Below are 12,384 nucleotides of genomic sequence, written 5' to 3'. Positions count from 1 at the left end.
TTGACCATGAGCTTGGCAAGGCTAAGGAGGTTGTTTGATGGCCAGAAGAGTGGGTCTGGGAAAGATTTATTTCAGGATGCGGTCCCCATCAAGTATGGTTTGTAATTATTTGATGATAGCCTGTATGGTAGAGTTCCATTGTTGAAGCTGATTGTGACATCAATAAAACTGAATCTGGCGTGGGAGTGTTCTAGAGAGTTCTGATGAATGGGGGCGATGGTTGTTCAAGTTGTAGAAATCAATGAGGGCGTTTAGATCCTCTGTCCAGACAATGAAAACATCAGTGATGTATCTCATGTATATTGTTGGTTTTGTGGTGCGTTTTTCCAGAAATTCTTGCTCAAGGTGGCCCATTAACAGGCTGGCATATTGGGGAGGCATCCTAGTACCCATGCCTGTTCCCATGGTTTGGACAAATCCACCAACAGAAGTTGGACCAATAAAATATACTACCTCACCTACTTTGTCTCTCCCATATCCTGGTACCTGGGACAGTTACGACAATTCTGCAAACAAATGTATAAATATCTAGTCAGTCATGAATTTTCTATGTTTCACAGACTAAGTATGCATCAATCAGCACCAGAAAATGGTTAAAATTATGCATTAGTTCCCAGGAAGAAATGTGTCATAGTAAGAGTCAATGTGATCGAGTGAAACAAGTTAATAAATACGAACATAAAGAAGAAGTTTTCCAAATGCAAGTATCATACTATGCAATTTACTGTAAAGTATTTGTGAGTTTATCACTTGTATACTTTTATGTATACATGCACTATTGTCAATTAGGACTGAGATGAATATCATAGTAAAAATCGTATCAGTAGATCATGGAATTTACTTTAAGAAGTTGAATGACTTCTGTTGCAGGGTTCACCTAAAATATTTTTTCAGAAAGGGACTGTGAAGATGACTTTCAAAGTTCTTATTTCAGTTCAGGCCCTACCCTATTGCTCTTTCTAGTTACCATGCCTGAATTAGCTTTTCTGTACGTGATTTCTTCATCCTCTCTTTTCTCATGCTTTTATTATCCATCTCATTTTTGTTGTTGGCCTCCCATTATCTCCAGCCTCTTTTCTATTAACTGCCTTTTCTCCATTACTCCCACCCCTAACTTTTTTCATTCTTTATTTCTCCCCGCCCGCCACCCTGAAAGCAGTTCTAGAATTACAGAAAGCTGAACTACCAATGTTAGATGTTAAACATCAGAAGTGCAGCATGTTAGTAATACTACCAGCAATCTGATGGAGTAGTATTCCATAGTGTTTCAATGGAATAAAAGGTATGTGACAGTCAATACAAGACAAGATGCAAACCCACAGCCTGAAATGATCTTCTGGGGAAGAGCAGAGCACAATGGTATATGTAGAAAAATATCTAAAGCGAAACCCAATTGAAACGGTCATGTTTTGAGACAATATGGTATAGCAACCAGTGACTTCCCTACACCCCCCTGAATTTCCCAACACTCCTCCCACCCCCCAGTTTTGTGAACTAGTTACATGCCAATTTAGTGACTGTTTGGAAATTTGAATTGAAATTGAAACACTAATACACACTTTAAAAGCATATACAATGTATGGTAAAATATGTGTATCTGAAAAAGTATAATAGATTTGAAAAGTATGAACATAGACTAGCTTTCTTAAACAGCTGTTGTTTTTTTATGACAATGTCAGTGCATTCATTTCAGTGATGCTGGCCAACCTAATAATTTCAAATGATGATTTGTAAGCAAAGTCTAAATGAGCTCTCTCTGACAGCTAGAGATGAGCTGGGGCTGGGGGGAAAGGCTTCAGGACCAGACTGTATGTACATTCACACCTAATCTACCTAGATATCCAGTAAACAGAGCTGTGTTGCCCAAGTGATAGATTTTGGCTGGGGCTGGGTTACAAATAACTTGAATGCAGGAGGGCAGGGGAATGAAATGTTGTTCTTATTGTTATGAGTAAAGGGCAGTAGAACTTTACTTAGCTTGTGCTGATTGAGGGCATCTAGAGAGAGGGTGCGGACCTGTCCCTCTCCACTGTTTAAAGACAGCAAAGAGTCCTGTGGCACCTTATAGACCAGGGTTGGCAACCTGCGGCATACGAGCTGATTTTCAGCGGCACTCACACTGCCCAGGTCCTGGCCACTGGTCCGGGGGGCTCTGCATTTTAATTTAATTTTAAATGAAGCTTCTTAAACATTTTTAAAATCTTATTTACTTTATATACAACAATAGTTTAGTTATATATTATAGACTTATAGAAAGAGACTTTCTAAAAATGTTAATGTATTACTGGCCCACGAAACCTTAAATTAGAGTGAATAAATGAAAACTCGGCACACCACTTCTGAAAGGTTGCCAACCCCTGTTATAGACTAACAGATGTATTGAGGCATGAGGTTTCGTGGGTGAATACCCACTTCGTTGGATGTTTAAAGACAGAGCTGATTAGGCTCCATAGACAGTCTTTTGTTCTGTTAAGTGAGCACTGCAGCTGAAATCACTGATAATCAGGTTTAAGTGCTTAGTCCTGCTGTGGGGACAGTGTTTCTGTGGAAGAGACAGCCCAGACTGCACTAGCAGCGAGGTTCCTCCACTGAGAGCTGGGTGGAACCTCAAGAGACCAACTCGCAGAGGTCACAGTGGCAGGTGGCAGCAGAAAGTGACTGCACAGGGCGATTGGAAACAGAGTGGTGCCGTGAACAGTGGCACAACAAACAGCAGTGGCCAGAGCGAACAGTGAGCAGCTGGAGGAACAAGCAATGTGCTTTCTTGCCCCCCACCTGGGAAGTGTACTCATGTACTCTGAACTCTGAGTCTCCAATGACCAAGGACAACATCGGTGAGTGGGGTGTGGTGGAGGGAAAAGTGAGGGGCATGTTAAATAAACGTTTGTTAAACTATATTTTAGTGACTTTGCTCCAGAATGCTAGATTTATCTAGTTCTTTTTTTAATCCTGTTATAGTTTTGGTCTTCACAGCAAAGAGTTCCATGGGTTGACTTTATGTTGTATGAAGAAGTACTTCCTTTTGTTTTTTTAAAAACCTGCTGCCTATTAATTTCATTGGCTGACTGCTAGTTCTTGTGTTATATGAAGGATTAAATAACATTTCCTTATTCACTTTGTTCACACCAGTCAAGATTTTATAGACCTCTATCATATCCCCCCTTAGTCGTCTCTTTTCTAAGCTGAAAATTCCCAGTCATTTTAATCTCTCCTCCTGTTTCATACTCCTAATGATTTTAGTTGCCCATCGCTGTACCTTTTCAATTCCAATACATCTTTTTTGGGATGGGATAACCAGATTTGCACACAGTATTCAAGGTGTACACATACCATGGATTTATACAGAGGCAATATGATATTTTCTGTCTTATTATCTATCCTTTTCTTAATGATTCCCAACATTCTGTGTGCTTTTCTGACTGCTGCTGCACATTGAGTGGATGGTTTCAGAGAACTATCCACAACGACTCCAAGATCTTTTTCTTGAGCGTTAACAGCTAATTCAGATGCCATCATTTTGTATGTATAGTTGAGATTGTTTTTAAATGTGCATTACTTTGCATTTATCAAAATTGAATTTCATCTGCCATTTTGTTGCCCAGTCACCCAGTTTTGTGAGATCCCTTTGTAACTCTTAGCAGTCTGCCTGGGACTTAACTGTCTTGAATAGTTTTGTAACATCTGCAAACTTTGCCACCTGTTTACCCATTTTTCCAGATCATTTATCAATATGTTGAATAGTAATGGTCCCAGTACCGACCCCTCAGGGATACCACTAACTATCTCTCTCCATTCTGAAAACTCATAATTTATTCCTACCCTGTTTCCCATCTTTTAACCAGTTACTGATCCATGAGGACTTCCCTCTTATCCCATGATGGCTTACTTTTAAAAAGTCAATTTAAATTAAATATATCTTTTTTAAATTATATTTTTTTTACAAATCTAGACCTGTTATGTGTTTTGGTATAACTTGCGTTATCCTTATGTTAAATTTGCATTATCCTAACAAAATATTTATTTTATTCATATCTCTTTTATATGTTGCATGTCAAAGTGAAAATGAAAAGAGAAAAACAATACAAAAATTTTTCCACTCAAAGGCCTCAAAAACTAACCAAGGTGAAGAACACATCAAGAACCAAGAATACATCAACATGTCACCTGAAGGTTCAAGTGGTATATCTACAGCTGACCATCCCAAAACACAAATATAGCTACCTACTGAAGAAACAGTGTCTCCAAAACCTAAAGGCAGTTCCTGATGTTTGTCGGTCAAAGTGTTCCCATTTATTGAAGTTACAAAAGATGGCTACTGGAGCTCCTCTTGCAAAAAAGCTTACGAAGAAGGAAAGCTTCCCAATGCTATAATTGGTAAAAGTGGAGGAGCTTGGTTTGTCAAACCGATCAGCAAAACCAGTGCTGACAAACTATGTGAAAAGGCTGCAAAACACCAGGCCTCAGGGGTGATCAACATGCAGAAAACCTTATAAGCCCACTTTTAAAGCCAATTTTAAAACTACTTAATGAGGTGTTAAGAATGCTAGAGACACAACATAGTTCATGCGAATGAACATGGCCGTGGCATCCTGATTTCTATTTAAGCAAGAGATACCACACACTACAAACTGGAGGCCAATGTTAAGTGCATTGTCACTTGTTCATCCTGAAGTTGAACACTGGTTCCAAACAAGACCAGCAAATGCTCACTATCTTTCTGCAAGAAACTCGACTGGCTAGAAGTATGTGGTCCAACAGTGAAAGATTCAACCGTTGAAAAAGTGAAGAACTCTCACCACATTCAAAAATTTGCATACATGGCTGATGAATGCACCGATGCAAATAGGTATCAAGTATTAAGTCGCTGTGTACGCTATCTTGATGTCAGGGGTAGGCCAGTAAATGCATTTCTAGATGTTCAAGTTATAGAACAGGGGTAGGCAACCTATGGCACATGTGCCAAAAGCGGCACAGAAGCTGATTTTCAGTGGCACTCACACTGCCCAGGTCCTGGACACCAGTCTGGGGGGCTCTGCATTTTATTTAAATTTTAAGTGAGCTTCTTAAACATTTTAAAAACCTTATTTACTTTACATAAAACAATAGTTTAGCTATATCTATAGACTTAAAGAAAGAGACCTTCTAAAAACTTTAAAATGTATTACTGGCACACAAAACCTTAAATTAGAGTGAATAAATGAAGACTCGGCACACCACTTCTGAAAGGTTGCCGACCCCTGTTATAGAAGACACATCGGCTGCATCTGTGACAACCCACATCTTAGGAGAGTTAAATGCTTGTCAACTGGACCCCAAATAGATGGCTGCTTGTGCATTTGATGGAGCTGCAAACTTCTCTGCAAGACATGGTGCAGTACAAGCTTTACTCAGAGAAAAGTGTAACCCTAATCTCTCCTATACACACTGCAGAGGCCATCTACTCCAACTAGCTCTAGTACGAGCTGCAGAATCATCAAAAGACATTAAAAAAGCTATAAATTTAATGTCTTCACTATATTCTTTTTTCAGCAGCAGTCCAAAGAGACTAAATATCTTTGAAAATATAGAAGATACACTGGGACTGAAGTTCAAATTCGTACAACCTGGGAAAACCCGCTGGCTTTCTCAAGAGCGATCCTTGGCTATTGTCTTAAAATTACTCCAGCCATTACTACTGGCTCTGGAAAGTTATCTATCAAGATGGGATGGATCTAAGAAGTGAGGCTGGTAGATTACTTTTGCTACTATGTTCAGAGAAGACTATTGCCATTTTCTCTTTCGTAAGTCTACTGCTGAAACCACAGGTCATTAAACAATGCCATCCAGACATCTGCTACAACAGTAGTAGATCTCTGTCCAGCAATAGAAGCTACATTTGGATCAGAGAGCTATCCATTGAAAAAGTACTGGAAGAAGCAAAGACTTCAGTCCAGAAGTTGACTAATGAAGGCATTTATATTGAATCCTTAAGTGAAGACGACAAGAAGTGTTTGTTAAGACAACTGAAAAAGTACACAGACTTGATTCTTAAAAATCTACAACAGCAACTTTTAGATTCTACTCAACCTCTATGTAGCTTTTACAGATCCCTGTCCTATAAATCAACAACAGTTGAGTGGAGTGAGGCACTACCAGCAATGGGGCTGCCATGTGATCAGGACAGAATAGAGAATTTGAACAAAGCGGAATATCATACGACAAACGAAGAAAGATTTGACTTCAACTTCTTTATCATCATCACTAGTGGCTCGACCCAATCTTTGTGTTCTGTTTTCTGGGATGAAAGAAGTAGGAATTCATCTCTTGCTACTCCCAGTCATAACAGTTACAGTTGAGCATTCTTTTTCACCATTGAATAGAATTTTGTGTTCTGAAAGAAGTCGCCTTCTGCCTGATCATGTGAATGAACTAACCAGCATATTAATTGAAGGAATGGAAATACTGGACACACGAGAAGCCACCAAAGATGAATGCACTGCACTCAAGAAGTTCATTAACTGAGTTATGCAAAATTATAACAAGAAACCAAGAAAGTTGTGGATGTAGTGCTTCATAGAAGGCTTGAGTAGCCAACTTCAATTTGTGTGATGATTTCAAAACATGGAGTTAAATCTAATAAAAAGGTCACGAAACATTTTTAAGTTTTTACTATAGTGCCATACAGCACACCTTCACCCTCATGGTCTCACCCCTCATCGGCCCTGACCCCGCCCCCATTTCAATTCCTGGGGAAACCACTGATAGCAACTTACACTCAGAAGCAGAAGGTTGGAGTTGTAATAGAAAAAGCATCATACTGGGGGATGTAAAAAGCTGTATGTGCAGCCCCCTTTACACTGTCACACTTCTTAAAAACACATGTAGGTTGCTTTTCCTATTACGACTCCAACCTTCAGTCCTCACAGCACTTGAAGTTACTGTGACTTAGGCCTGGGCTACGCCAGCGGGGGGGGGGGGGGGGGGGGGGGGGGAAGGGAGGGTGTTTCGCATTAAGATATGCAACTTCAGCTGCGCTATTCGCATAGCTGAAGTTGAAGTATCTTAGTTCGACTTACCTGGCTGTCCTCACAGTGGCGAGTCGACTGCCATGGCTCCCCGTCGACTACGCTTACTCCTCCTGCCGAGGTGGAGTATGGGCGTTGATTAGTGGATCGATTTATCACGTCCAGATGAGACATGATAAAAATCGATCCCCGATACACTGAACACTACCCATCGATCCAGCGGGTAGTATAAACATACCCTTAGACAAACCTACTGGCAATAGCTACCAGCACCATTTACCTTCTGAGTTTGACCCAAACATCTTTTTAACCTTTTCAGTATGTATGAATGTGATGTACACTTCTTTCCAAAGGTACTACGTACAGCACACAGAGGTAAACAAGTGATTAAACAGATGCAAAAGAGGCAGATTTGCCTGCATCGCCGTGTTGGCGCAATGCATTTCTTTTAAAAAAGATTTACATACACACACTCACCCCCTCCCCACTTACTTCTCAGTAGAGGAATTGGCAGGAATGAGAACATAAGGTGATACTGATACACGATAAGTTTTAGGGGAAAAAGGACCAAACTGTACAATTAAAACAGATTTTCCATTCTGAAATAATATGCTCATTTGAAAAGTCATACTGAAGTAATGGCTTCTGCTCTTTAATTTCTACGTTTAATTATTTAAAGTTAAAGTGACAAAGCAATTACCTAACCCAGTTAACTGCAACTGCAGGGCTGAAAGTGCTAAATATAAAACTTCACAGCATATACTTAACTCAAGATGACTCAGCAATATTGAACATTAGGTTATATCTCCTATGTTTATGAACTACCTACTATTTAAAAAGGTAGAAAAGAATAGCATACTATGGATAACTTGTGTGGCTGCAGTGGCTGTCACTATATACATGCACCATCTACAGTAGCTTTTTTGTTTGTTTGTTTGAAAAAGTAGCACAGAAAGAGCTGGTCTTGTTTCCACTCTGCTCTGAAGAATGACTACATGAAAGACAACCTGTGGCAACTTTATAAAAGCTAAGCAATTTAAAATCACTACACTACCCTAACACAAACACATGTAAGAAAAAGGTAATCTGCTTACCATTATGCTGAAGAAATGAAAAAGTTTTGGAATCACACACTCAGTTTCCGTCTGCATCACAAAATTAATACTTAAATCAGCTGACATACTGCATGCTGTTATGCACAGCAATCCTATGTAGCAAGCACTAGGTTAAAAAAAAGCCTACAGTGCAGAATGTCAAGCCTCTAGAGATCATTTATTCAACTTCTTACTGCACTGTGTAAAACAGGCTGCAGATTAGCAAAGTAACACCTCACAAGCAGTGATAAAATGCTTTAATATTCTCTTATAGACTGTGAGATGTATTTAACAAATCAATACAATATAAAAGTAATTTTCTGGTGTTTTGTTAAGTGGTAATTTTCTGGTGTTTCTGGCTATGTCTTAGCCGTTACGCCCCAAGTTTAAGAAAAATCTAAAGTAACCCAGCTAGTGTCCGTTTGTCTCAGTAGGATATGTAATTATATGAATTTAAAACACTACAAATTATCTACCCCGAAGTGCCTTGCTTTTGTTAGTTTTAAGCTCTGCAATATTTATACTGGTTTTGATTATTTTAAGAAGTATTTATCCCAACATGAAATACACAGAACTTAATCACATTAGCATCTACAACAATATCATGTGGTTAACTCTCACGATTTCTGTCTTCGGGTGGAGTATGAAATATTGTTTAAGCTTATTTCAGCTACTAAGCTTGCTTCCAATAATAGTCCCTCTTTTTTCCCCCTTCAAGATCTGGAGGTGAGATTTCTAACCCACCACTTTTAAAATTTGTATTTTTAGTTTTTCCCTTCCCCTCAAATCAATCCCTCATTTTTCCTCTCTGTTCTAGTGTCTTCCAGGATCCACTTACTCCCATCTCTCCTTTCTTTACTTCCATCCCAATCCATCAAAGGTATTATTTTTTGGCACTCTGTCCACTTTTTGAGGGCTAGACTGGCTCATATAAGGATAGGTGCCAGATTACTAGTTTGGGAGTGACGATGCTAATAGATAAGGCTGAGAGTGTGTCATGGAAGTCACGGATTCTGTGACTTTCTGGGACCTCCGTGACTTCTGCAGTGGCCAGTGCAGCTGGCCCAGGGCTGCCCGAGCAGCTCGGGCAGCCCCATGACCAGCCGCACCAACTGCTGCTCAGGCAGTCTCGGGCCACCTCTCCCAGCAGCAGGTTTTTGGGTATAGGAGGGGCTCAGGGCTGGGGAGGAGGTGAGGGCTCTGGACAGCGTTTACTTTGACAGGCTCCCCAGAAGTGGCAACATGTTCCTCCCTGTCAGCTTCTAGCTCCACGTGCCGCCTCTGTCCACATAGCTCCCGTGGTTCCCGGCCAATGGGAGCTGGCACTTGGACGGAGGGAGAGACGTGTCACTACTTCCGGGAGTGCTGAGAGGAGCCGAGTAGGAGGTCTGCCAGTCCCACCAATCCTTCCCTTCCCCCAAGCACTGCGGCGCCCCCCAAACCATGCCCCTCCCTGCCCCCAGCACCCGCAGCACCCCCACACCGCCATTCCCCCAAGATTAGTCAGGGGTATGTAGTACAAGTCATGGCCAGTGAATTTTTGTTCACTGCCTCTGACCTATCCATGACTTTAACGAAAAATACCTGTGACTAAAACGTAGCCTTACTAACAGATAAATTAAGCCTCTGAATTTGCCCAGTCAGAAAAAACAAGCAGCCAATCTGACTGCTTGTTAACTTAAGATTTCTGAGACTTTTGTCCAATCATCCTGCCTCTTGCTTACAAAACAGCATAGCTTTATCTAGAGCAAATCAACATACTATTTCAGTTAACCAAGGAGTGAGAGAAATCAAAGGCAGCAATCCTCAAGCACGCAAGATAAAAGGAGATCACTAAATTCACACCCAAACTCTCATTTGTTGCTACTAGACCACTGAATGAGTCTCCTTTACTCTCTCTCCTTTTCTCTACTCCACTGCAGAGGGCCTTTTTCAACAGCACCCACAGACAAACAAAACTGGTGTGATGGTTCAACGTTTTCACTAGACTCCTGCCAATGCTGTGAAAAAGTCTATATTCATGAGCCCAGATGCTACACTCCTCTGTCAAGAGTCTCCTGCAGTAGGTGAAGAGAAATAACATTAAATATGAGATCTGTAGGATTTCATTTCTAGTTTAAAAAAGTAACTAATATCTCTATGAAATCCCTCAAAGTGACATGTACAGCCAGACGCAATATCAATGAAATGCATCCGGTTGAAACATAACACTTTAGATAACATTATGAAAGGTGGTAGGTTTCATATACTCATTTCCAAATTTAAGTACCTGTTGATATTTTTAAGAGAGGAAAAAAAGGCAAAGACATTCTCTAAAAAGAATAGAGCCTGCGCACTGGTTAAAAATTGTGGTCTTCAATTAGTACAGAAGATTTGCCTTTAAAAAAAATAAGTCCACCAATTTGCTGTGTTTGGAATACTTTATACAATTTAAAGATGTTGATTTAACAATTTTAACTCACAAAGACAAAAACTGTCTCTGTCAACAATTATTTATGCCAAGTTCCAGCCCATTAAAACGCAACTGTCAGAGTTACATCTGTAGGCAGGAGATATTATATTTTGTGTCTTCAAGGCTTCAGCCAGGAGCTTCAAGAGACTGGGTCCCACTGGGAGCCTGAAGATTAGCTGTAATCCAGGGTAAGTATATCAGGCCCAGTATAGTCATTCTAAAGCAGGGGTTATCAAACTGGGTGTCAGGACTCCTCAGGGGGGTCAGGAGGTTATTACACAGGGGGTCATGAGCTGTCAGCCTCCACCCCAAACCCTGCTTTGCCTCCAGCATTTATTATGGTGTTAAATATATTTAAAAGAGTTTTCAATTTATAAGGGGAGGGGCCGCACTCAGAGGCTTGCTATGAGAAAGGGGTCACCAGTACAAACATTTGAGAACCACTGTTCTAAACTTTATTTGAATACAGTTACCATCCAGTAGGTTTAGCATGTTTTCTCAGAGTTTCTGCTACCATGATGGTCACATCTCATGATTATTTTACCAAGTTTCTAGTCTACAGAACTGAAGGTAGCATGAGTAAGGAAGGATATATGGCTCTTTATCCTATTTTCAGTGGATCTGTTAAGTCATTACCTATTCCCTCTCAATGGTATTATTTGGCTAGGGGCCAGCTGACTGAGCTTGCCTTCTATGACATATCAGCGAAACAGCTGCCTGTACTGAGAAATTTGAACAATTCAGAGCTAGATATTATAAATGACATCTTCCTAAAATTACTTAAAAATATATGTATAATATAATCTATTTAGCTAGCTATGACTTCGCATCTTGTTCCATGTGAAGCAAGGTAAAGTCTTCCTTGTTCTGCCCTGAACTGTGTCCTAGCCTTTTCTTTGTCTGTCATGTCTTATTTAGCTACAAGTCTTTTCTATATTGGTGAAGCACCACAGTAAATTAAAGGCACTATATTTTAATTGTTAATGATCATTATAACAGTGATACGAGAATTAGTCACTACAGTTTCCCTCTGGGTTCATAGTATACTTTAAATCTTAAAAAGCAATTCTTCACTTTCATAAAATACAGCTTTGAACAATGACATACAAGTTCTCAGTTTCACTTTTTGATAGTGTATAACTGCAGTGCAACAGATTGCTTTTCTTGGCATGTGGCCTGTCACCAAGTGAAAGATTAAGCAGCTGTTCTGGGTGAATCAACAGTTAAGACATATGAACTGACTAACATACAAAATGTGACTCACCACAACTGTACATTTGTTGCTAAACTTACTCTGTCAAATGTAGATGGTTTTTAAAGAGTCAATGTTTTCATTTGCCTAAAAGATTGCTTACATGTTACAAAATACAAATTATATGTTAACTGCACTGTAAAACATTTTTTAAAAGTTTGAATATAAAATTTAACGCAAAGAATAGAAAAATGTATCCATAATTTACCTGAAAATTTCCTCTCTTTCAAGTAATAAAGTCCACAGATCTGTTAAAATGGGTATTTCAGCCTGCTTCCAACTTGGAGGCAGAACCAGACCTCTCCGTCAGCCACTAGCAGCAAGGGAAAGCCCTGACTCCTAAAGTTCTCTCCAGCTGAGAAAACTTCCACAGACAGGGAATTCAAATCTACTTTCCTACATCACAGATTGTGTTAAATATAATTTGGGGGGGAAACAACAATTTTTCCAACTGCAGAGCATTGTAATTTCCGTTAACTGACAACGAACCTAAATCCTTGGATGTCAATTTTCATTGCTCTGCCAGATGATTCATTTGTCTTCATTTGTCTTTGGCTGCATCTGTGGCCCTTATTATTTGAC

At 39.9% G+C, this 12,384-nt stretch overlaps 1 protein-coding gene across 3 annotated transcripts in view; it reads right to left on the bottom strand.

The window, feature by feature from the left end:
- KIAA0232 (KIAA0232 ortholog) overlaps window positions 1–12,384 on the bottom strand; it is a 120,000-nt gene that overhangs the window by 37,531 nt on the left and 70,085 nt on the right. The window contains exon 1 of one of the 3 annotated variants that reach the window (XM_050947350.1): window positions 8,099–8,194. The exons of the other annotated variants lie outside the window; for them this stretch is intronic. Within the exon in view, the coding sequence (XP_050803307.1) occupies window positions 8,099–8,185 (87 nt within the window). The 5' untranslated portion in view covers window positions 8,186–8,194. Of the gene's footprint in view, window positions 1–8,098; window positions 8,195–12,384 lie in introns of those variants that run through there. 3 annotated transcript variants of the gene reach the window in all.

Source organism: Gopherus flavomarginatus, chromosome 3 (assembly GCF_025201925.1).
Source record: "Gopherus flavomarginatus isolate rGopFla2 chromosome 3, rGopFla2.mat.asm, whole genome shotgun sequence".
NCBI classification, from domain to species: domain Eukaryota; kingdom Metazoa; phylum Chordata; order Testudines; family Testudinidae; genus Gopherus; species Gopherus flavomarginatus.
This window is presented reverse-complemented; position numbering and strand designations above follow the sequence as displayed.